The following is a 25,849-nucleotide window of genomic DNA, read 5'->3' on the forward strand; positions in this document are numbered from 1 at the left end:
GTGATATTGCTTAAATTAAAATTACTACTACTACTACTGCTGCCTACTACTACTTGGCTTGCGTTCATGAAAAAGAAAAAAAAGGGTGGGAAAAAAAGGATACTACTGAACACATCTATCGTTTGTCATTCATTTTAGCCTCACCCACACGTCTTTGGGAGAATCCTTGAGCACAGCATTCAACCAATCAAACGCCTCCTCGCAAAAAGACCGCCCATTCCTCAGAGCGAGCACATGCCCCTCACACACAATTGTGTGTGTTTTTCACGTGAAATTGTGATGGTAATTTATTTTAGATAAATGGAGGTAAGCATATATACTTGTTTTATCGTTCTGTCAGCAGTTTATTGTGCTTGTCTGTCTATTTGGCTGCTTATTTTTCTTTTGACACATGCGCAGACGTTCTTGTCAACTAGGAAGTAGCTGCTGCTGCTGCTACAGTGTAAAGGTGAATGTGGCTGCTATATTTGTGCACAGTTGATCCTTACTTTTATAGAAGAGGTTAAATTTCCCCACTTTGCTTTCACTAACGCTTTTTTATTCTTACCTATCTTTATCATTAGATGTCGTTATAGCCTGACGGAAGAGACAGAAACATGACCTTGACCCATATATCCCATTCACACATGACATTAAACAAACCAGGTCTCTCTCTCTCTCGCTCTATCATATATATATATATATATATATATATATATATATATATATATATATATATATATATATATATATATATATATATATATAACAAACATGTAAGTAGTTGTGTTTAAACTCTGCAGTCTTCTAGTGCTGTTCTGGAGTCAGTAACAGTCACAGTCCCCCTCCTTATCTTTTTTCTCCAGGTTTCTCAGCAAAGACTGATTAGACAACAGGCATTTAAAAAGAAAAAAGAAAACATTTGTAACACACCGCTGACTATATATTTTTTTTATCATTGAATCATGGACATGAGATTAAGTACTATATATATTTTGCTAACTAAAAGTACCATGGTATTACCATTTTTTGGAGAGACATCTTGATGTTGGCATGTTTTTAAAAACATCTTCTTTAGGACATGGTACTGCCAACTGTTTCAGCTACACATGGATTGCTTGTCAAATTAGCATTGTAATGTTTGGGTTTTACAGTAATTATCCATTTATTTCAGGTTCTCATGAAGATGAGGATTGTATTACTGCTGCTCCCGGTATGTTTAGAGACAGTAATTTGCTACAGTAATGGAAAAGTTGAACTGGCTTGTGGGGACATGACACCCCAACATGACTATGATCCCACCACCAAAGATCCACCATTCAATATCACAGCAGACAAATCCCAGTTCAGCCCTGAAGATGAAATCAAAGGTAGGAATACGGTACTGATATACTTGTCATATGTTGAAGCTTTCCAAATCTTGCACTGAAAAAATGTACAGTATAATCTGTTTTTCATATTCACAGTGACATTATCAATGGCGTCTTCAGGGACCAAACATTACTTCAAAGGATTCCTCATAGAAGCTAGGAATGCTGGGAATCTCAATGAAATAGCTGGATCATTTAAGTTAATAAATCCTGGCATTTCTCAGCTTCTTCAGTGTGACAATAAAGTGGTCAGTAAACAAAATATCTATTAAAACATTTTTTTACTATTATTTGTTATTTATTGACCTAAAAAGGTTATATACTTAAGAAATGATGGTACTTTGTTTCTCTCAATTGAATATAATTCACTGAACCTACTGTATTTTGAATATTCACAGAACTCTGCTGTGAGTCATACCAGTAGTTCCCACAAGACAGAGGTCCAGGTGATCTGGGTAGCACCACCTGACTCTCCTTCCAGTGTGCAGTTTCTGTAAGTATTCAAATGCTGTTTTTATCCACCTTCTAGTTATGAAACTTTAATCCGGTATGAAACAAGCTGTGTCAGTCTTTCTTCCCTATTATGATGTATATCTAAGTGAAATGTCTTCTTCAGCAAGAAAAAATTTAAACGTCATCAGAGAAAAGAAGGGATGTTGCTGCAAGAGGGTGGGGAAGTTATTTTGATTATGAGGACACATTAATAAAAAAAAAAAATATGTGCATGGATACATCATTTATAATAAATACTGCGATATTCCATAAAAAATAAGTATCATCATTTTGGATTTTATAGTGACTTTAATGTGGGTTGATTTTTCTTTTCATTCAGGTTAACAGTTGTCGGTCACTATAGTGAATATTGGGTGAAAATTAGAGGTCCAGTGGTGTCCCGAAATGGTGTCGTTCCTCCTCCACAAACTACCTTTGGAGGTTCCATTAGTGCCAAAACCACAGCTTCCTCAACACTGTCACGTTCAGTGAGTCAAAACACTGCTTAAGTTACTGGAGTGTGTCATGAGTTTGTGCCCATTTCAGGCTCAGAATAAATGGAATATGTAAGTAATACTAATGAATGATAATAATATTCTAATTTCCTCTTCAGTTCACCTCTGAGGGCTGTGGAATCTGGAAGTCCTGTCTGAGAGATCCACAGGGCTGTGACCCACAAAATGACACGGCCTGTCACTTCCTGTCCTTTAGGAAAGACGGCAGTAGTGTGATGTTTGAGCTCAGTGGACCTGCAGATGGTTATGTGTCCTTTGCCTTATCACTGGACAAATGGATGGTAATATAGACAGAAACTTTGAATAATTTCATATTTCACATCTTATTGTACAACATATATTGAAATCAGGGTTATACAACTAAAACACATTTCCATTGTCTTTTATTTCAACAATTTTTTAAATATCATTTTTTGTTTAGTTTAACTTGAAGTACTAAAATAATTTTAATAATATATTAGATATATGCATATTTTTCAAGAAAAAACAATAAAATGTATTAAATACACAAAAATTACTAAAACTGAAATGAAAATTCAAAATATATTTTTATAATAATCGATATATCATTGATACTAACACTTTGTAAAATATTATTATTAGTATGCCTTTGAATGACTCGCATTGTCTTAGCAAATGTGTTGTACATTTCAGGGGAACGATGATGTCTATCTGTGTATTAGAAACGTGGACAGAGTTGACATCAAGGCTGCATTTGTTATTGGACGGACTCACCCAGAAATCTCTTCAGAGGTATACTTGCACTGATTGAACAGTGAAAATGTCTAAACAGCACACACTGGTTTAAAGGTGCCCTAGAATTAAAAATTGAATTTACCTCGGCAGAGGTAAATAACAAGAGTTCAGTACATGGAAATGACATACAGTGAGTCTCAAACTCCATTGTTTCCTCCTTGTTATATAAATCTCATTTGTTTAAAAGACGGCCGAAGAACAGGCGAATCTCAACATAACACAGACTGTCACGTAACAGTCGGGATCATTAATATGTACACCCCCAATATTTGCATATGCCAGCTCATGTTCAAGGCATTTGACAAGGGCAGCCAGTATTAACGTCTGGATGTGCACAGCTGAATCATCAGACTAGGTAAGCAAGCAACGACAATAGTGAAAAATGGCAGATGGAGCAATAATAACTGACATGATCCATGATAACATGATATTTTTAGTGATATTTGTAAATTGTCTTTCTAAATGTTTCGTTAGCATGTTGCTAATGTACTGTTAAATGTGGTTAAAGATACCATCGTTTCATACTGTATTCATTTACTGTACTGTATTCTGCATTAAACACTTGCAGTCTGTATAATTCATAAACACAACTTCATTCTTTATAAATCTCTCCAACAGTGTAGCATTAGCCGTTAGCCATGGATCACAGCCTCAAACTCATTCAGAATCAAATGTAAACATCCAAATAAATACAATACTCACATAATCCGATGTATGCATGACGAACACTTTGTAAAGATCCATTTTGAGGGTTATATTAGCCGTGTGAACTTTGTTTATGCAATAATAGAGTCGAAAGCTCGGGAGGGGTGGAGAGCGTGAGCAATTAAAAGGGCCGCACCCTGAATCGGTGCATAGTTAATGATAATTTACGGTTTCAATTATTCAATATACATTATATGATATGTAGACTAATGCAGAGGGAGAAGGCTTCTCGAATGAGGAAAAAATGTAGGACGGGACTTGATTTTGTCCGTTGAGAATTGATGATTGAGAGTTGGATGTTTGTGGTTTGCTGTTACTGCAAATTTAAAAGATAAATAAATAATGATGTGAACTGACAATACATTTATAATAAATACTGAAATATTCCATAAAATTTTTTTTATTTTCTAAAACATGCTAAAATGATTAAAGACAAAAAAAAACATGAATTTACTCTAAAGTCTTTGTGCTCATGTTCATTCCTAGAACATTCTGAAAGACACAGCTTGGAGACTATCAGACGGAGTGATTCAGTGTAGCTTCCGCAGAGACATACGCCCCCTATCTGACAATGCGAACAGGTTCATCCTGGATCAGATGTACTACCTCTTCATGGCACATGGTCGAGCTGAAAATGGTGAGATATTTTTGTTTGTTCGTTTCCTTGGTTATTTTCTTTTGGCCAGTAGTGTCAAAGACTGTTTTCTCTGTCTCCAGGGCGAACTCATCGACATGACCGCCAACCTCTGATTTCAACCTATCAGACAGTCATAACAGGACCTCCCGAGGATCTTACTGGTTCTCGATCGCCCTTGCTCATCAAATACCATGGTGAAGTTAAATAACAAAACTCTGCATACTGAATGCGATTTATAGCTTATCAGTGAGCTGTACAATGCATTTGAATGCTGAATTAAATATATCAAACGGTTTTCACAGAGCAGATTGGCAAAAACTCACAAAAATCCACTAAATTTACATTGTCCACCCCCCGAATACTCTTCAAAGTAAATGTCACTTTTGGGCCAGAGTTGTAGTTAACTAAACCTAATACTATTTAGAATAATTTTATTTTTTTTGAACTGAAAATAAAGCTATGTAATATTAAAAACACAAAAACTAATAAAAGTGAAAAAATAGTGACATAATTTAATTACTAAAAATGTAAAAATAAAAGCCAATTCAAAATATTAAGTATTATAATAGTAGATAAATAATACTAAAATGACACTGTTTTGTTACAAAAGATTTGTATTTCATATAAATGCTATCAAATAAATGCAAAAATGAAAATATAAAAATCTAATACAAAACATTGTTAAGTACTATAATAGTATATAAATAATGTTAAAATAACACTGTTCTGGGCTCTTAGGGCAGTAAACATCAACCTAGCAAACACCCAAAATACCCTAGTAATCACATTGTAGCGTCAAAAATCCTAAAACTTTTCTAGATAACATCTGGATTCTGAAACTCAGTATCTGTTTGTATCTGTAGGGGCTTTTATGCTGATCGCCTGGATGTCGACGGTCAGTGCTGGTGTCATCATGGCACGATACTTCAAACTCGATTGGCCTGAAAGCAACATTTTGGGGCAGAAAGTCTGGTTTCAGGTAGGAGCTTGTTTACTAAAATGAGGATTTCAGAACATTTTCAAATGTGAATCATCTTCAAGGCTTTTTGTTTCCACAGTTACACAGACTGCTAATGACCCTCACAGTTCTGCTCACCTTGGTTGGCTTTGTTTTGCCCTTCATGTACAGAGGAGGCTGGAGCAAGGTAACACACAAAAGCATACACACACACACACACACACACACACACGTGAGTATTATCATGCTTTAACAGTGTGTCATATTTTCACCACCTTCATCACACATCTCTGACTGTTCAACAGCACTGCCAATGTGTCAGACCCACATGCTGTCTGCTCAGAATAACAAAGAGCCAATGAATGTCTCGTGTTCATCAGAAGCGACCCACCATGTGGAATCTTTTTGGCCGTTTCTGAAAAACATACCCACTTTTCTTCAGGGATTAATCAAGCACAGTGTTGATTGAGTGTCTTATTAAGTCTGCAAGTGCTGGCTTATTTGAGCCTCAAGCTGACACATGTATCCATCCGTAAGGCTGAGCATGAGGGACATATTTGTGACTCACCAGGGGCATCTGTGACAACCCTCTTGCCAAGTATCTGTCAGAGATTCTATCATTTCCTGTGTATGACCAGAAGAGGGCGCCATGTTCCATGGCAACGGTTGTCAAGCCCGCCTCCACACAAAATAATACCCATCAACCTTGTACTTTGGCAGCCTTTGAAAAGCCGTTCGCTGTCATCACTAATTTCTTTGTTGAATCAGAGTTTGTTGATAACATTAGCTTCATGAATACAGTCAATGCTAATATGTAATGTATTATCCACAGCGGGCAGGCATACACCCCTATTTGGGCTGTGTCGTCATGGCACTCACTGTCATCCAACCTGTCATGGCACTTTTCAGACCAGCGCCAGATGCCTCCAGGTAAATCCTAGAAACAGGAGCATTGCATAATACAGCCAGAAAAGAAATGCCCAGAATGAACTAATAGCATACAATGCAGCATGTGGGTGATTTTATAATTGCAGGTACATTTGGCGTCCAAAGTCATTTTTTTATTCTGCTTTTTTTTAATGAATTATGTTTTTAATTATTTCAATAATTGGTTACTTATAGTCATGGATCACAAGATGTTACAGGCCATAACATTATAATATTTTCTGTGTCTTATATAGCTGAATTACAGGTGTAATATTGTAATTTAAATGGCCATGTTTGAAGTGTCTATCTGTCTTTTCTGTAAATCCTGCTTTTAGGAGATATATCTTCAACTGGATGCATTTTGGAACAGGAACAATAGTTCAAATCGTGGCCGGTAAGACAATGCTGTGAATAGTCTTGAATGTGTAATTATGTGGCTCAGATCTATATTAACAACAGTGTTGACAGCAGAAAGTGGCTTTCAGTAAAATTGCGCAGTGAACAGTTCTGTCAGAATAAAATTGTCTAGTTTTTATTATCATAACTGAGTACATGTCATATGTAATATGTTTTATTGTACTTTAATGGAGGCTAGTCATGATGCATAATGTTAATTCAGGGTGCCAAAAATGTTAGCCGTATGTGTTATTCAACACGAGCTGTGTGTGTTTCCTGATATAGTTGTCACCATCTTCCTCGGGATCCATCAGCAAGCTCTGCTCCTGCCTGCTCCATGGTCCACAGGGTTCCTGGCGTTCATTGTGGTGTGGTTTGTGTTGGCAGATTTGGTTCTGGAAGTCCATCGAAGGGGGTTTTTACCTATAGGTCAGTAAACTGCCCTCAACCATGTGTTTTATACCTGTACCTAGATTCCTGAGTTGTGTGTTTTCACAGCGGTTATTTACTGTATGTTTATGAGTAGTGTGTCTTAGCATCTCGGCAGGAAATCATTTGTGCCGTATGAATCCATTCAATTGTAAAAGGTTTTATTATACTGCATTAGTGATTGACATGTTGGGTTGAATGCTAATCAGTTTGAAATACCACAACCTTTAAGAGCAAAACAATATGCTTTTATGCTAGAAAAAATGCGGAAGGTAGGTTATTTGTGTGTGTGTGTGTGTGTGTGTGTGTGTATATGTATTTATGTATGTATGTATATGAATATTTTTTGTGTGCTTTTCAGGTAAATATTTTAAAAACGTCAAAATCTACACAGAACATATTAATTCTGACGACAAAGAGGAGATTATGTTTGTTCCTGATGAGAATGACCGTTCTAGCATGGTGAGTTGAGTTTGTATTTTATTTCCTCATGACAAACGTGCATTTCATTATTAATTATTCATGTTATACCCTAATATATCCATTTCATTTTTGTTTCTTTTTCTAGGAATCTTATTTTAAAAATATAGTTTTGGCTATTTATCTCTGTGGAAATCTGGGATTTGTGACTGTTCTCCTTTGGACCATCAGTTCAGTATGACACACTCTCAGCAGTCGTTTCCACATTTAGTCTCTGGGACTTTCACTAATTGTGCCTATGTTAAAACAAGCCAAAGAAATATGGAGTAAGAATTACTTATGACAGGCCACCTTTCAATTTATGGTGATTATTTAAAACGAATATGTTTAATTTGAAATTATATTTCTTTACTGCTGAGGTATAAATCAATTTAGTTGTATAATTTTTAGAACTTTTTGTAATTTATTTTTATTAAAAATGTTATATGGCTTACCTATAAAAATTTTAGTTGTAAAGAACAACTTATGCTTGTTATTTTAATGTCTCCTCCTGATTATCTGCTTTTTTATCGAATCTGAAGAACATATTCCCTTTGTGTGTTATTTGGTGAGAGCATTATTGATCATGTTTACAGAACAAGTAATTTATACCGGTCTTGACACTGTGTTTTTTTCTAAATATGAAATGATGGATGAGGATTTCTGAAAGTGAATTGTGGATTTAAAGACTGTTACTATCAACATTCACAACCACAGTAAAGACTGTGTCCGTTCTGTACAAAGACTGAAAGTAGTTTGGATGAAATGGACCATTTAATGAAGGTTTTTGCACAAATCACAGTCTGTGACAGATCTATTGCATTTTTAAATAAAACTTTTTTTTAATTAAACTGTGTTACTGGCTTTATGTGCATATATTTTGTATGAATACACCTGCACTGTTATTTCAGAAGTTTAAGAACTTGTGCTGCTGCCTTTCTTTAAAATCATATTTTGGTGAGTTATTTCATGTAGTTTGAATATCATGCAATTTATTTGTGTGTGTGAGATAACATCCTGTGAAGTGTTCATACAAAGACAATCTGGTGCATTTGCTTTTTCTTTAATTGACATTTATTTTTGAATTTGTATTTTGAACATGATTGTTCAAACGGTATGCAAAGCAAGTATTTTCTTGAGACTGACATGGTTAGCAAGCAATACTGTTTTTGTTTTTTTAAGCATGGCGGTTTGACAAATATACACATCTGTGGACAACAAAGCAACAGGTCATTTTTAGATAGTAGATGATTTGATAAATAGATTTAAGCTTTTCATACTGAGTGTAACTGAAGTATTGAAATGTTATCTAGATGCAGAATAGTGTTTTCAAAAATGTCCTCTATTCCTAGATCAATCATAGCAATCAAATTCATATTCATTCTTTAAAAAAAAATCTCATTGATTTCCTTTTGACAAAAGATTCCAAATTGATGTTTTCTGTGGTATTTAACAAAATACATCTATTTTGTGAACATTTTGACTTCAATTTTGTCCTAAAACCCTTTAATACTGTTTCATAGTTTCATATAATTTAGGGATATACAAACATTGCCATACAAGAAAATACAATATGAATATACAGTACATATTCTCCTCAATTTCATAGACAAAACACTAAAAAATATGGTTTATAAGTCTCTCTAGACACCTCATCAAAGAGGAATCACAAATATGCGTGAAACAGTACATTCAAATAACATTTAGGCATCTCGGCTTATGCAGATTTGTTTCTGGATCAATAACAAAGTCACACAAGCAACAGTAGCAAGTGTATATGCTGTCACAATAAACAAACAAGTTTGAGCATTGAAAATTCTCTTACGTAAAACAGCTGCAAATTGACGGTCAGTGTCCATCTTGTTTTGTTTTGTTTTTTACTCATTTTTCACAAACTCCCCTGCCTCCCAGCGCAAAGCCATGGCACTTTTACGTCGGCCTCCAGCATAGGTTTCAGGAAACTAGTAGAAGGACAATAAAAGGGATTACATTTTCAATTTTCTCTTTGAAAACATTTCTTCAACGTCTGGGCAACCTAATATAATCTGTTTTTATCAATGAATTCCATATAGACAATTTGATATTCAACTAAATTCAACATTTGTTGTGACCCTGCATATCCATCCAGATAGATAGATAGATACTGTAGATACATATACACATACTTACTCGATGATCACATGACAAAGCTGACCGATCCATTCTGCATGTTTTCATTGGAGATGAAGGGGATGATTTACATTTAATTGGCACATCATCTGAAATTAAATAAACCAAGAATGAACAACTGACAACTTTCTTATATGTTACTTCAGATCAATGGAATGAAAAAGTCTCTGTATTTTTCTGTTGGCATGCTGTACCTGTAAACGATGAGCTGTCCAAACGGTTTGGAGACATCAGGAAATGATCCTTCGAGTAAATACTGGCCCTTTGACGCTTCAGTTCTTCTTCTCGCTGCTTCACCATCTTAATCTCCTCATCAACGAGAGATATCGTACTCCTGGACCGCAGCTTAAAAAATGGGTTGTTGAGGAACATCTTCTCTTGGGTTTCCTCAGAAGCAGAATTCAAGTTAAACTCGGATGCACTTCGAATGATGAGGTTTGATGTCTCCAGAATGATGACATTAGGGGTATCTTCAGGTCTCCAGTCAGCAGATTTGGAGGACACCATCTTTCCATGCCGTGGACTTGGAGGGAAAGGCTCTGGCTCGAGGATGATAACGCTGTTGGCCGCCAAGTCTTGATTGTGTGAGCTTTTGGTTGGTGAGGAGGTAATGATGAAAGAAGGCATCTGGCTGCAGAGTGATTTGGATATACTACTGTCATCATCCTCATGTTCAAACATCTTCCTTTTCTCATCGACTTCTTGGCATAGTTTTCCAGGGTTCAAGCTGGCAGTTCTCACCCTCATCTGTACGCAGTCGCTGGAGTACGATTTTGACATTCCCCTCTCACGCCTCAAGTTCTCCTCGCGCTCCATGGTTAGGCGAATCTCTTTCTCAATTGGAGTCTCTGGGTCATCAAACGGTGATCTGTAACTAGAGTCATCCAGACCTGAATCCTCAGAGCAAGGGCTAAACTGGGTGTGCACATAGTCCTCTGCAAGCAACAAGCTCTCAAGGTCCCTCTTGGGCCTGTCGATGTTGCGGACAGGCGTATACATGAAACTGTGACTACCTTGGCAGGTGCCAGATCGAGTTGTTGGTGTGCTTGGATGGTGTGTCAAGTTTTTTGTTTGCTCTTCGATCTCTAGCCACTGTTGGCGAGCAACTTTGAAATCCACATGCTCTGTACTGACGTTCTCGCTTTTCATTTCCTGAATCACACAGTAATCTTTAGGCACCTTTTTGCTGGAATCGGATTTGACGGAATCAAATGAATTGCTCTTGTGGGTTGCTGAGCCTCGTCCAAGCTCCTCATCGTCTTCGGAAATCTTGGACAAGCCGTGGAACAATGTGGAAGAATTGTAAGATATCTCTTGAGGTTGCTCATCTGGCTCGTTCTCTGGTTGTTCTAGCACTTCTTCTCCCACTGGAACCTCCTGCTCTTCAGTTTCCTTTGAATCTTCCTCAGTATTCAGAACTTCTGTTTTTTGAACAAAGAGTTCTTGTGCGCTCAGCTCAAGGCTGTCAAGGTAGGAATCATCATCTTCCTTATTGATGGAGGAAGAGAAGATGCACCTCCATTTCTCATCGGTTTCGCTGTCTGACGACGCTGCAGCTATTTCGACACGAAGACACTCGTCTATTTCGTCTGGGTCATGACAGGACTCTGTGGAGACGTCTGACAGAACTTCTTCTCGGATGTAGTGCTCAAGGATGGTTTCTTCTGGATCCTCGCATCCAAAATTTTCTAGGATGGCTTCATGTGAGTCTATACCCAATGGGTCTAACCCATCTGCATCGTCAACGTCATCTGGTTGAGGTGCAATGTTCTCCAATGGTTCAATGTTCTCCAATGGTTCCTGTCTCAGCGAATCTTGCCTCTTATGCGTGACGTCATTCTCATACATGCTCTCAGCACTTGACGGAGTGTCGGATATAGAAGAGGTAATTGACTCATTGCGATAAAGTTCTTCTTGTGTGTCCTCCAAGACAAGTGCCTCTTTTGGACTGCAAACGTCTTCAAGCTCATCAGCCTTGGTCTCTGTAGGAGGTAAGCCTGCTAAAATGTCAACCACAACTTTTGTACTAATGGACTCTAAAACATCAGCGTCATAACAAACTTGTTCATTTATGTTTCCCGTGTCCTTGCTCTCAGGTAACTCAGTCTCCAGGACTTCCATTTCACAGTCGATTATGTTTGCCATGCCGGAGTTTTCACTTGTCTCCATGGTTACAGGCTCAGACAGGGACTTCAGCTCTGTATGCTCTGGATTCTCAGGATGAGAACAACCTGCAATCTCTTCCAGTCTATCCACCTCTTCAAGCTCAGTCGTAGCTCCCTGCAAGAGAAAATTATGACAAAGAAATTCAAAAGCAGCAATAGAAATCTCATTTCCCTAATCACCAAAACATTCACAGCATATCAAAGCTAATTTGCACCCACTCCGATCTTATGTAATACTAAATTTCTGAGAAAGTTTTTCAGGGATGATTATATAGGGAGATTCCTGAGCTTGAGCTGATGTGGCTCAAAGTAATATTCCTTGCAAGAGGTTGTGAGTTTGAAACATGCTTGACTGAAAACTTAAACTTAATAGTAAAACTACTCAAATTTATCAGGAATGGTGGCACATTTGATTGCATTCAATACCAAGTAACTGAATTGCAGTTCTTTAATAGTTCCATTAATGATTTATTTGAATTTGAGGAAACAAATACAGTTTTGTTGTTAATAATAATGAAGTGAAGTAAAAAATGAAGTGTCAAATTTCATTAATACTTTTATTTTACAAAATACCTCTGACAAATAATGTGTATCTTTAACTACACATTGTCATATGAACAACGTTTTAGGTCTCACGAGCCTCAAGTTGGTTCATGGAGTCAGACATGAGGAATTGAATGACTTGCTGTTCTGTAGCCTAAATAAGTAAGAATAATTGAGAAACATATTTATAAGTTTTTCTGTATCACTTAAAAGAACTGGCTTATACAAGTCATTTGCTCAGTGATTTGACTTCACTGGTATGACATGTATGTATTGATTCAACTAAAAGTTCCAGCTCATATGAATCATTAGCTTGTGACTTCACATATCGCTCTGTATGTGAATCACTAAAAAGAACCATTCGCTTATTAGACTTGTATGTTTTTTTGCGTCAGAAGAAGATAACCGTTAACAGAACCCAACGTTATCAAAATCATTCGTTCCTGGATTTAATGGAACCTTCTGAAAGAGAACAGATGTGAATATCTAGTGTGAGAGGGAAGCATAATGGCCTATTCTGACCACCGCCAAATTATTACCCCCCTAGTATTGGTAGGTTTAGGATTAGGTGTTGGGAAGGGGTTAGGATTAGGGGTGGGGTTAGGATTAGGCAATCAGGTAGCGACCTCAACGAGGGGGGTAATAGAGTACCCCTGGGATGACGTGTTTTTGTAGGCCAACCCGGAAGTTAGTGGTGCACGGGTTCCCTCAATTGAAAGCCTATGCATTTTCCCCATAGACTTTTGGAAAATCGCAGAAAATACGCTCTGTGTTTAACAAAGGGTTATGACACTTACACGTTTTGTCTATCAAGATAATCTTTACAAGTTAACACAATATTTTGAAGCCTAAATAAAGTCGGCAGATATAAAAAGCTAACAGTAGGCTAAAAACGGACTACAGCAGACCATGGTCGCGGATCAACGTCGTCACCACCAAGCTTCCTCAAACTTTATTTAGAAAACAACTCTATTTATAAACATGCTCGCTGATTATGATCTGTGCTGTTATGAATACTTATCCACTTTTTCATGAGAAATGCTGTCCAAATGTCCCGTTTTTAATGATGACGTCTAAAGTCCCCACCAAAGGAAGTAGGCCCTTTTAGCAATTTGTTAGCAACCGCCGATTTGAAGACACAGTAAAAGTATATAAAATCACAAGCGGGTTATAACTGGTATGTTTTATGTCATAGATCAAAACGTGAAAATATTTAGAGGCTTTGTTAACCACAGACCTTATTTCAGGCAATTTAGCAAAAACCCATTTAAAAAACCCAGACTTTATGGCGTTGGAACTGGAAGTCCTAAAATGCTAACTCGCTTCCGGGTTTTGCCTACAAAAATGCGTCATCCCTGAGGCACTCTATAATTTGGCAGGGAGTCAAAATTCAGCACAACATCGGATACTATTTAGAATTAAATAACCTCAGATAGTTTACTGCAGCCACTTTTTCGGTTAAGTAGGATTGAGATTAAATAATCAGAGATTTTTTATCGAAGCTAAAATGAAATGGGGTGACAGAAGAAGCCCTGCTAAACATGTCCAGCAACACCTATGTTTTTTCCCCTTATCTTGAGTCTCAAGTGTTTAAATTGATGTTGTAATTGCACAGCACTTCAAAAACCAGGTTAGTTACAAGCATTAGTTTCACTCTGCACAGAAATTCTTACCTTCTGAACTGATTCTCCCAAATCGCACCTAGTTACATCTAACACATTTTAGTGTGAACATTATTTTTTCCTTATGTAAAATATGTGAGATTATTCCAGGCAGGGTTTAAGAAGAAACTGAAAGCATTGTTTACTATTGCAGTGAATTATTTCACAAAAGTGGGTTATAGTAGGCAGAAATAAGTAGACTCATTATATAAGACTGCAGAACTGGCTCTTATCCTGACAAACTTATGTCCTGCAGTTAATCAGCATGGCTCTGGATCAGACCAGGAAAGGAAAAGAAAGAAAAAAATCCCCTTAAGGGTGAAACCTCTGCCAGATAACACCCTCATTGACCACAGGTTTTCTTACATTTTCATATTTCTACATATTAAGAGCGCATATTATGTTAGAATTAACAATCAATCACACATTGCATGTCGTTGTTTGTCTTGTCTTGTTGATGCGCCACTGCAGAGCGTTTTATCACGGCAGCGTGGTTTGTTTACATGGATTTTTCTGATCTCATTTGTACCAACTGCCAAGTGCCAAAGTGATGTGTGATCTAACGCTCAAACTCTCTCTGACAGACGAAATCAGCTGCCATGGGGATTAGAAAGGGGATTTTTTTCTCTCGCAACATCAAAACCACAATTACACACTTTAATGCTGAACATAACATAATATCAGTACAATGTGGAGGTTGTGCTGAAATCAAAATGCACAAACTGACTGCACCATTCAAAGATTTCACAAGTTGTTTACATCACTTTGGCTTGATACTTTTGGCTGTCTGTTTGGTATAATTACCAGCACTGCATGAAAGTCTCCCACAATCATACAAATCTCGAGCAGCATGCTAATGCGACCACTAAAAACAGTCAAAATTATGTGAAATTACCATCCACTTCAGTGCCTGCCCATTTCACCCCAATCAAGCTACACAAAAGGCACAAAGCCTCATGAAAATGACAAGCGGTAAAGTGTTGACTACCATAGCAACACCCCCCTACCCAGCTCCTCCTCTAGCAGCTCAGATTGTGAGAAAACTTCAACACTCTCGCACCCTCTACGTCTCAGCATTTGTGTCATGACAATCTGTATTCCATAAATTATTCAGTGAGAGTAACATTTGCATTGAAGGCAGACGGAGGTACCAGCATGTCCCAATACCTACCGTGAGCTTTAGAAACAGGAGCCAGAAGGAGATCATCACCACCTTGCCAAGAAAATCTTCCCGGTGAAACCTGCATGCACTCTGGGCTTGAGTAAATATTGTGTGGATGCATTGATAGGAAGTGAACTCGGCCTGATATGGGAGTTATTGGCAGAAATGCCATTGCGAGTTGGTCTGATGTCACTGACATTGACATGAGTGGTCACCTCAGGGCATCTTCCTGTTACAAATGCTCAACTCTGATTGGCCGCTCCAGTGTTTTTGCATTAACAGCTGAATATTGGGCTGACTGATCAATAAGAGGCTTGTCAATGAGGTCATGTGTCAGATTTTCTGATGGATTTCCTTAAATGGCTCCTTCCAGGAAGTGATATCAATGTGGCATAGTTAGGGCGGAGCTATCACTAATAAATACAATCAAGAGATACATTTTGAACTGTTTCAGTATCTTTAAGCTGTGCGCATCATTGAATGCGCATCATAAGCCATTTTATGCTCAAGGTTGTTCTGTTCAGAAGGAAATAATAACCTGTGTGGAGCATCACAGTAACAGGTGCTGGGGGGCCAGAGCGTAGGTGGCCATTCAGATGTATCTGACTGGCATTGAGCCTTTGGATATGGGAAGACAATGTTCTTGGGTGATGTTCTCACTATGTGGCATGAGAGCGTTGTCTCAAAGGGAGATTTTTCTGGAGAATCATCAGCATGAATGGAAAAATGACTGGAATGACTGTTCTTTTTATGTAAAAACTAACTGCATTATTGTGAAAATATTTTGTGAAGCTGCTTGTAATTAAAAATTGTTTTTAATACAAGAGAATATATATATAAAATATACAAAAATACAATAATGAAGTTCAGATATTACTTTAGACCTTGAACAAATAAGTGTATTAAATTATAAATACAGAATATAAAAAACATAAGAGTATATAATATCTGTGTATGTATTTTAATATATACAGTATATATATATATATATATATATATATATATATATATATGTGTGTGTGTGTGTGTGTGTGTGTGTAAAATTAATCAGAATTATATCCATTATCATTTAACTTTATAATATATATATATATATATATATATATATATATATATATATATATATATATATATATATATATATATATATATCTTAAATATATATATATAAGAGAGAATCATATATTATATGAAATATAGTATAATATATGGAATTTGGTGATTATCCTGTGTTTTTAACTATGTATTTTTAAGTATTTTAACTGTGGTTTCAATTAATTAAAGAAACATACCTGATTTTAAGCCATTATGAATACTGTATATTATGAGTACATACAGGCTCCATAGGAAGTGTTACCAATATTTTTGCTGACATATTAATAGCAGTTCATGTGGCAGCTCTCTGCTCTTCTCTGCATTAATGGGAGGGTGAAATGGAGCAGGAGACATTCTCATCTGTAATCAGTTCCAAAGAGGATCCATCTCTGTCTCACATTTACCCCAGGCACGCACACACACACACACACACACACACACACACGCCTCCACTCACCCACGCGGGCACTTTAATTCACTCTTAAACACACTCACACACCCACACGCACATTCAGCAGAGAAGCCCAGTGCTGATGCTGTCTGACAACATCTCAGATCTCGTATTCCACGTTTTCTGAAGTGCTTGAGGTTTGTACAAGCAGCCTGGGATTAATTAAACTTTCACAGCTTCTGTTCTGCATGTTGTTTCACAGTGACAGCAACATCTTCATGCTCCAGGTTCAAATTAGAGAGGATGTTGATGAATACAAGCCCAAAATAATGAGTTTTATTGATATGACTGACATTTTTGAATTCATAATGCTTTAAAGATGCACATCATGGATGTCACTAAAGCCAGAATATAAAAATGTAATAATATATATCAAGTACCAATGCAGCTTCTTTTTCAATCTCATTTCTCACATTTATGATGCAATAAGTTTAACATAAAACACAGTAAATGTTTCATTCGGAAGAGCAAACAAATCTCTTAAAAAAATACAGATTGCAGACAAAAACCTATCACCCCACGCGAGCGCACATACTCTCACACACTTGTTTGCACAAAATCAAGTCTCTTTAGACCACATCAGCACAAATCCAAAGAGTTTAGCATCTTTTTATCAGAGCATTTCAATTACATTCTTTATAACGCCACTGAAAAATATATAACAGCAATCCAGTGCATATAAAACCAAAACCAAGTTCATTCACCGCATATTCATTTTCATACAGTAGAAGTCTGACTATTTATAAAGTTCTGTTTCCTACCTTGTTGTGATACGAGCAGACTGAGGATAGGGTATGTGTTCAGCGATTCTGTCTTGGCTGAAGCTCTGCTTCTCTGTAACCACAGAGACTGTGACTTACTCTGAATGTACCAGAAACAGCCAATAGCTGAGCAGCCTCAGCCGTTCCAACACACGCACACAGTCTCACAAGGAATTTCTTAAAAGCTTGCTGTCACTCAAGCATATTCTCAAGGTTTCATGTAATTGGTTTCTCATCTTTAGACAATCTGTCGTAATATGGTTTATTCAAAAACCTGCCCTTTGCACTGACGCAGTGACAAAGTTTAAGATCAAGTGACTTAGTGTAATGTGTCAGAAATAATATTGCAGTTGTAAACTCTTGTCTCTCTTTTTAATTTTGATGTGTATCATGTCAGCATACATAAGACTGCAAAAAATAATATTCTTAATGAGTAATTTTGCCTTGTTTTACTGCAAAAATATCCAAGCAGAATAAATTCACCAAATGTGTAAAATATTAAAACTTGTTTTCAGAGAATATATCGTATTTAATTCGTTTTTTTTCCCCTGATCTTTTTCTTGCTGTAAAACCCACTAATTGATTTTGTTACATTTATGTTTAACAGAAGTACGGAAGAGGATAAGGGCCAAGCAATAATAATAATAAAAAACATCTTGAGATTAAAGTTGTTAAATTTCGAGAAAAAAATTTGTTAAATTTCGAGAAAAAGGTCGAGAGAAAATGTTGAGAATAAACTCGTTAAATTTCAAGAAAAAAGGCGAGATAAAATGTTGAGAACAAATTCGTTAAATTACGAAAAAAAAGTCGTTAAATTTTGAGAAAAAAGTCAACATAAAATGTTGAGAATAAACTTGTTAAATTACGAGAAAAAACTTGTTAAATTTCGAGACAAAGTCGAGATAAAATGTTGAGAATAGTCATTAAATTACGAGAAAAAAAGTCATTAAAATACGAGAACAAATTCCTTAAATTACGAGAAAAAAGACGTTAAATTTCGAGAAAAAAGTCGAGATAAAATGTTGAGAATAAACTCATTAAATTACGAGAAAAAAGTCGTTAAATGTCGAGAAAAAGGTCGAGATAAAATGTTGAGAATAAACTCGTTAAATTTCAAGAAAAAAGTCGAGATAAAATATTGAGAATAAACTCGTTAAATCACGAGAAAAAAGTCATTAAATTATGAGAACAAATTCATTAAATTACGAGAAAAAAGTCATTAAATTTCGAGAAAAAAGTCAACATAAAATGTTGAGAAATTTCAAGACAAAGTCGAGATAAAATGTTGAGAATAGTCATTAAATTACGAGAAAAAAAGTCGTTAAAATACGAGAACAAATTCGTTAAATTACGTGAAAAAAGACGTTAAATTTCGAGAAAAAAGTCAACAAACTGTTGAGAATAAACTTGTTAAATTACGAGAAAAAAAACTTGTTAAATTTCGAGACAAAGTCGAGATAAAATACGAGAACAAATTCCTTTAATTACGAGAAAAAAAACGTTAAATTTCGAGAAAAAAGTCGAGATGAAATGTTGAGAATAAACTCCTTAAATTATGGGAAAAAACTCGTTAAATTTCGAGACAAAGTCGAGATAAAATGTTGAGAGTAAAGTCATTAAATTACGAGAAAAAAAGTCATTAAATTACGAGAACAAATGCGTTAAATTATGAGAAAAAGTTGTGAAATTACGAATCTTGGTGAATCTTTATTTAAAAAAAAAAAAAAAAAAAAATTGCCTGAAAATGTCTTTTAAAAAACATAATATCTTTTGCAATTTTGGTAAATATAAAAATTAAAGTAAATGTATATTATTTTAAGGATTTTTTTTTTATTTTTTATTTTTTATGGAAGATATAACAGTGCTAATTAAATAATATTTGCAATGTGTATGTTGGCAAGATACAACTCACTTTGTTAAATGTAATTGTGTTACCTGTAGTGTCCGAATATTATTTATAATACAATAAATTAAATCACCTGATACAAAACTTTGCCCCTGCAAAGGTACGTTTTGTGAGGGAACAGAAAAAAAATGATTTTGATTAAACAATTAATACACTTTGATTAAAAAAAGAAAGACATTACCAAAAAGCAACATAAATTACATACATTTCAACTGAAGAACATTAAGTACAGCATGATGGCACTCAAATATGATTCATGTCATAAGCAGGGATTTTGTTTTTCACATCAGTCTCTCAGTCCTTTCCATCCTCATCAGCAAATACTGCCATCAGCTGTCGACATTGTAATCTTGCTTTGAAGAGGTTACATGTATTTTCTTAGCTGAGACATTTCATTGGCAGCGCTGTGGAGTAGACAGTAAGAATATTTTAGTTTAACTACACCTGGATATTCTGCATGCAGCTGGTTAGTAAGTTAGTTTCAACCTTTAGAAAGCCAATCAAAATCCAGTACAATCCAATCAATTAAATCAATGGATTTGTCTGTGGTGTGTCATGAGAGGGGATGATGGCATTGCAGTTAACACATTTACCCTGCACTGGCAAGCCAAAATGAGGGGATGACAAAACAATGAATATGCCGAACGTCGCAGATTTTAGCATTAATTTTGTACGTTATGTAACGCAAGCCAAGGATTATTACATAACTCTCTCTTTAGCAGATGTTATGAAAGACCTCTTGAACAGACACAACGTCTTAAAAGCAACCAAGGACAAAGTGCTCAATTATAGCTAATGGACAGAAACGGTGCATTACTCTGGTGGAGAAAAAAGAAACTACGCTAAATCACACATTAGCTGTCGGAAACGGCTGAACCTATACTGAGACAAAATAAAGACATGAAGAACATGAATAATGGTTCCTAAAGATATCTAAAAGCCATTATGTTTTATCAGCCATTTCACATATTCACCATGGTAACTATAGTCTCCACCACAGAAATTGTTACTACAATAAATATGACATTTCCTTTCTTTAACAGTGTCAGTGATTTTAATGTTTGTTTGTTTTTGTTTTTTTGGGTCAGAAACTATTTACCATGGTACATTTTTTGAGGAAAGTTTCACCATTTAAATCCCAAGCCACTAAAGTCTGATACCTGATTTGCAAATCTTGTCAATGTACTAAAAAAAATCATGACAACAGCAAGTTAGTCAAAGCAGAAATAATTTTATTATTCATATAAAAACAAGAGTTATTAAGACAATCAATAAGTGTAATTTCATGCATGTCATGCATTTGAGTTATTCATTATTATTATTATTATTATGTGTGTGGATGCTTCAAACACAATGCAACATATTTCAGTTGATTATAAATATTTAAGTCTAGTATTTTTAGGCTGCCAGGGATATTTCTTTGCATTCTTAAAGTTACATTAAGGTTTGACATCAGTTAAAACACTAGGTATCATGAACTAAAACTATTTTGAAGCAATTATTAATCTAGGTTAATGAGAATTTATAAATATATTATTGTTTATTGTTAGCTTATGTTCATTCATAATACATTAACTAATGTTAAAGGGATAGTTCACCCAAAAATTATTCCATGATTTACTCACCCTCAAGCCATCCAAGGTTCTTTCAGATGAACATAATCTGAGTTATATTATAAAATATCCTGGCTCTTCCAAGCTTTATAATTGTAGTAAATGGTGCTTGAGATTTTGAAGCCCCAAAAAAGTGCATCCATCCATCATAAAAGTAATCCATACGGCTCCAGTAGGTTAATAAAGGCCTTCTGAAGTGAAGCAATGCATTTTTGTAAGAAAAAATATTCATATTTAAAACTTTATAAACTATAACTGGCTTCCGGCAACGGCCGTACACAAGTCGAGTTCGTAGGAGTAGCGCTAGCTTGGGTGAGAGTAGACGCCTCTCGCGGTTCAAACAAATAAGGCAGGGCAACAAACTCAAGCTCCTCTGACATTTCTCTTCGTTTTAGGCTTCTAATTCATGTCCGGTGTTTTGTTTTGCTCTATCCATGTGGATTACTTTTATGATGGATGGATGGATGGATGGATGCACTTTTTGGGGCTTCAAAATCTTGACCCCCATTCACTACCATTCTAAAGCTTGGAAGAGCCAGGATATTTTTAATTTGTCTCAGACTGTGTTTGTGTAAAAGAAGATAGTCATATACACCTGGCTTGAGTAAATTATGGAATAATTTTCATTTTTGGATGAACTAACCCTTTCACGAGTTTCCTCATAAAATCTTTAAGCTAATAAGGTTAAGCGTATTTGGCTTGCTGTCCGCTGTGGAGGGGCTCGAGGAAGCAGCTTCAACTCAAGCTTGGATATACCCCCCAGGGACTACTAGTGCCTGGAAGAGGAGTATGATAGATGAGATGCCTAATTTATGTGGTGGAGTTGGGGAGGTGGAGGGATATCGAAACAACTGAGCCAGGGTGAGTAGCTGCTTATATGCTCTGGATGTAATTGAAAGATTAGGGTTCCCTCCTCTTGAGATGATGTTTGAGTTTCACCAATTGAAAGATTAGATCCCGAAATTACATTGTGAACTTCACTTAATTTATATTTATATACTTGAAATGTTCAAAATGTATTAGCGAATGTAGAAATTAACTTTAACCAAGATTAATAAATGCTATAAAAATGGATGTTCATGATACCTGATGCATTAAAAGGGATAATTCACTCAAAAATTAATATTCTGTCATTCTTTTACCCAACCTCATGTTGTTCCAACAGAAGAACCAAACAACACTGGAGCCCATTGACTTCCATTGTCAAGACATTTTTCAAAATATTTTCTTTTGAGTAAATGATGATGAGTAAAGGCATGTTCACACCAAGGACGATAACCATAATAATAAAGATAACTATAAAGTTTAAATAATCCTTCTAGTAAACTATTCTATGAGTCCAATTAATATGTAGAACATTTTTTTCCAGCTGATGAACAATAAAGACATTGACAGCCAAACAGAATCCTTTCTGCTTAAAAGAGCTCAAGCAATTAAAGCAGCATCTATGAAATAAGTGCACAACAATATTGTGCATTGGTGTGGATGCTAATATTATCGTTCTTGGTGTGAACTTTTCAACCTGAACAATTTTCATTTTTGGGTAAACTATCCCTTTAACTTATGTTAACATATGGAACCTTATTGTAAACTGTTACCAGTAACTCAAAAAAATGAGAGGAACTAAGTAAGGTTGTTAGAAACCAAAGTGTCTCCTCAATCTTCGAATGGTACCTGTGGCTATCGGGTCTTCAGTTTCATTTCCAAACATGTGTCTTCCAGAGCTGGAGGTTCTGATTGCACCAGGCCTGATCTCAGAGCGGTACACTACACTGTTGGGTTTGAAGATCTTGCTGCGGTAGCCCAGAGGGTGGTACGACAAAGGGGCTTCCTCAGGATCTTCATCATCACCAATAACTACCAGTTCAGCCTGGATTCCTTCATCTTCCTCATCGGATTCAGCATTCTGATAACCCATGAAGATCATGGTAACAGGTTCACCAGATTCCACCTCGGGTGGGAGGAAGCTCATAAAGTTGAGACTAGAGTCTTCCTTTGGATTGAGAGGGGAATACCGTCCGAATCCCAGCCCGGAGTCTGCCGTTGGAGTTATCCGGAGCTGTTCCTCACACTCTTGTATGGGAGAAAATGCCGGGCTGATCCTGGTTATGTCGTTGTATTCGTTGTTAGCATATGGTCCATTTTGAACTGGTTGGTTGGTTCCCAAATACTGGTTGGTTTTAGTGGTTGGAATGTAAAGAGCTTCTTGTTTGGTACATTTCTCGGCCTGAAAAGGACTCTGGTTATTGTTGGGCATCTGAAAGCCATGAAGGCTGATGTAACCTCTTTCTGTCCTCTGAGGGGTTGTAGGTCGACTGAACGGGCTTGAAAACACAGGTTCGTGGTATTCCACATCTGATGGGACTTTCTTCTCAGAGGCTTTCATCAGAAGTTCCTCTACTTCAAGAGGGCTCATTTCATTCATGTCATTCTGGGAGTCCTGGCCATCAGGTGGCAAGGCGTAGACAGATTTCCTCCCATCTTCAAAGACTTTAATGCCTTGCTGTTGGAGATCCAGAGGTGCGATGGTGGTCGTGGAGAGGATGTGACTCTCACCGGTGCGGAGATCTTTTTCCACACTGATCTTCATGGTGTACGTAGCTGAAAGGAAAGAACAGTGTTAAACACAAACAATCTCATATCAAATCATGAGAAGATTTTTTTATTAATAAAACAAAGAGTTATTAAAATACATTTAAAACATTTTTTTTTTTTTTTTTTTTTTTAAATGCATTACTGTTTAAAATGTTTTTGTAAGATGTTTTCATATTTTTGAAAGAAGTCTCATGTTTACCAAGGCTGAATTTATTAGATCAAAAACACAGTAAAAACAGCAATATTGTGAATATAATTTAAAATAATATATTTTTAATTGTAATATAGAATATTTTATAATTTAATATTTTAAAATTTAATTTATTCCTGTCATGCAAAGCTGAATTTTCCAGCTTTATTTTTTTTATTTAAATTGTTCTAAAGCTTATTGCTTTAATAAAAAATGTGTGATCTTGCAATCTGTATCTATATACAATATCGTGTTCAGGGTTCAGATGGTGATAATTTGATTATTGGGCTTCTTTCAGTAATTCTATGTCATGCCCATAATTACAGTCATGGAGACCAGCTTTTTCATGTTTTTTCAAAAAAAAAAAAAAAAATGAAAACAGCATTTATGTACCTTGAATTGCTATAATTACAGAAGTGGACAGTTTGATGACATGTTTGCACTGTCTAAACAAATTATTCAGAAAATCATGATTGTGCTGATTATATCAGCAAATAGTTGTTGGTGAGAACAGTAGCCTTTGCGTTGTACCTTTTTTCTCCTGTTCTTCATCAGTTGCGTGTTTTCCTGGTGTGACACTTCTCCTCCTAGTTGTGGGAGTATAGCACTTCGGGACATCAGGTATGGCAGTGTAGATGTATTGGACTGGCTCTGTAAGCAACATGAAGGTCTATTGAGGAAGTGTCAAGGGAAGAATGCTGTAAAAATAGCAATATAGGGAAAAGAAGAAATTTCTTTACCTGGGAGGATATTTGCGTTTACTTCCTGAGGGGAAATACAGTAGTTTGCACAGTACCAAAACCGGATTTGATGAAGAGACAGGAAGATATAAAACAAAACCAAGTTTCACACAAATCACATCAGGTCACGAAACACGCAAACTGATCCTTTTCTCACAGCACCAACTGGCATCAAACAATTTTATCTTGACGTCAATTCGATACCGAGGGGCAACTTCACAGCATGTTGCATTGTAATGATTTCCCTAGTTCCCAAGTCAAAAGCTAATCCAATTTAAGGGGCTCAGTATTGTAATAAGTGGTAAGGAGTCTCCAGGCGTGTTAAAGTGATTACACAAGCAATACCTTTATGATGTCCTCTGGAGTTTTCTCCACCTCCTTCAGCTGTTTCAGAAGAAGCTCCTCTTTTGCAGAAATCTCCAGTTCTTGCGTCTCCAGAGCTGCAATCTCCAGCTCTATTCTGTCAAGATGAAAAAAAAATATATATATATATTTATTTGTTTTTAAATGTCTTTATGGTAATGCCTCAATATACCTTTCTAATCTGTTGAATAAATACTCCAGACATCCAATGGTAACTTGCTGATTGTACCAAAAACACAGCTAAAAATGGGCGAGTCAGCCTTTTTGAGTCATTTCGGTCCCATTATATGGAACTATCTTTGTGCATTCGACTCACTATGCACTTTTAAAAAGTATCTCAAAACACATTTGTTCTCCTTGATGTATTTTATTTTGTTTTATTACTTTCCGTAAATCACTTTGTAAACACTGTTTTTAAAACTTGCTTTATAAATAACACTTATGTAATTTTACTGCTCTTTCAAATAAGTTATATTTAGATGAAATAATGCAACACATTGTGTCAAACCAAACCTGTATGACTTTATTTATTCTGCAGAACACAAAAGAAGATATTTTGAAATGTTTCAAATGGATTTGTCCATACAATGAAAGTCAAATTGGTCTAAAACAACACATTTCATTGTATAAAAAAAAACATTGTTCTTTTTTTGTGTTTCACTGAAAAAAAGAAAGTCATAAAGGTTTGGACTGACATAAGAGTGAGGAAATTATGACAGAATTCTCATTTTTTAATGGAACTATGCCTTTAATTTTATTATTGCAAGAATTTCAATTTGTACTACCAAAACTGGTCACTTCAAAAGTTAAAC

General features: G+C 36.0%; 2 protein-coding genes across 6 annotated transcripts in view; one reads left to right on the top strand and one right to left on the bottom strand.

The window, feature by feature from the left end:
• Window positions 1-180: 180 nt before the first annotated feature.
• Window positions 181-8,430, top strand: frrs1b (ferric-chelate reductase 1b). Of its 3 annotated transcripts, XM_067378629.1 has the most exons (18): window positions 181-306; window positions 400-448; window positions 564-645; window positions 1,154-1,349; window positions 1,446-1,597; window positions 1,748-1,842; window positions 2,182-2,329; window positions 2,455-2,637; window positions 3,011-3,109; window positions 4,304-4,454; window positions 4,535-4,648; window positions 5,318-5,433; window positions 5,513-5,599; window positions 6,245-6,342; window positions 6,675-6,733; window positions 7,021-7,164; window positions 7,526-7,626; window positions 7,733-8,430. In XM_067378629.1, exons 4-18 carry the CDS (start codon window positions 1,160-1,162, stop codon window positions 7,823-7,825), a joined length of 1,830 nt encoding a protein of 609 aa, XP_067234730.1. In that variant the 5' UTR covers window positions 181-306; window positions 400-448; window positions 564-645; window positions 1,154-1,159; the 3' UTR covers window positions 7,826-8,430. The 3 variants fall into 3 exon arrangements, with proteins under 3 accessions (XP_067234730.1, XP_067234731.1, XP_067234729.1); XM_067378630.1 differs by lacking the exon at window positions 564-645; XM_067378628.1 differs by lacking the exons at window positions 400-448; window positions 564-645 and having other exon boundaries at window positions 205-306.
• Window positions 8,431-8,684: 254 nt separating this feature from the next.
• The window catches only part of palmdb (palmdelphin b), a 30,479-nt gene continuing 13,314 nt past the window's right edge, over window positions 8,685-25,849 (bottom strand). Inside the window, exons 5-9 of one of the 3 annotated variants that reach the window (XM_067377608.1) lie at window positions 25,020-25,134; window positions 24,675-24,699; window positions 24,466-24,585; window positions 22,824-23,750; window positions 17,116-19,940 (exon numbers count right to left, since the gene is read on the bottom strand). In XM_067377608.1, coding sequence (XP_067233709.1) covers window positions 19,915-19,940; window positions 22,824-23,750; window positions 24,466-24,585; window positions 24,675-24,699; window positions 25,020-25,134 — 1,213 coding nt within the window. In that variant the 3' untranslated portion in view covers window positions 17,116-19,914. Of the gene's footprint in view, window positions 9,585-9,792; window positions 9,882-9,986; window positions 12,073-12,530; window positions 16,195-17,115; window positions 19,941-22,823; window positions 23,751-24,465; window positions 24,586-24,674; window positions 24,700-25,019; window positions 25,135-25,849 lie in introns of those variants that run through there. The other 2 variants (XM_067377606.1, XM_067377607.1) reach the window with 2 other exon arrangements.

The sequence above is a fragment of the Chanodichthys erythropterus genome, chromosome 23 (genome assembly GCF_024489055.1).
Source record: "Chanodichthys erythropterus isolate Z2021 chromosome 23, ASM2448905v1, whole genome shotgun sequence".
In the NCBI taxonomy this organism is placed as follows: Eukaryota; Metazoa; Chordata; class Actinopteri; order Cypriniformes; family Xenocyprididae; genus Chanodichthys; species Chanodichthys erythropterus.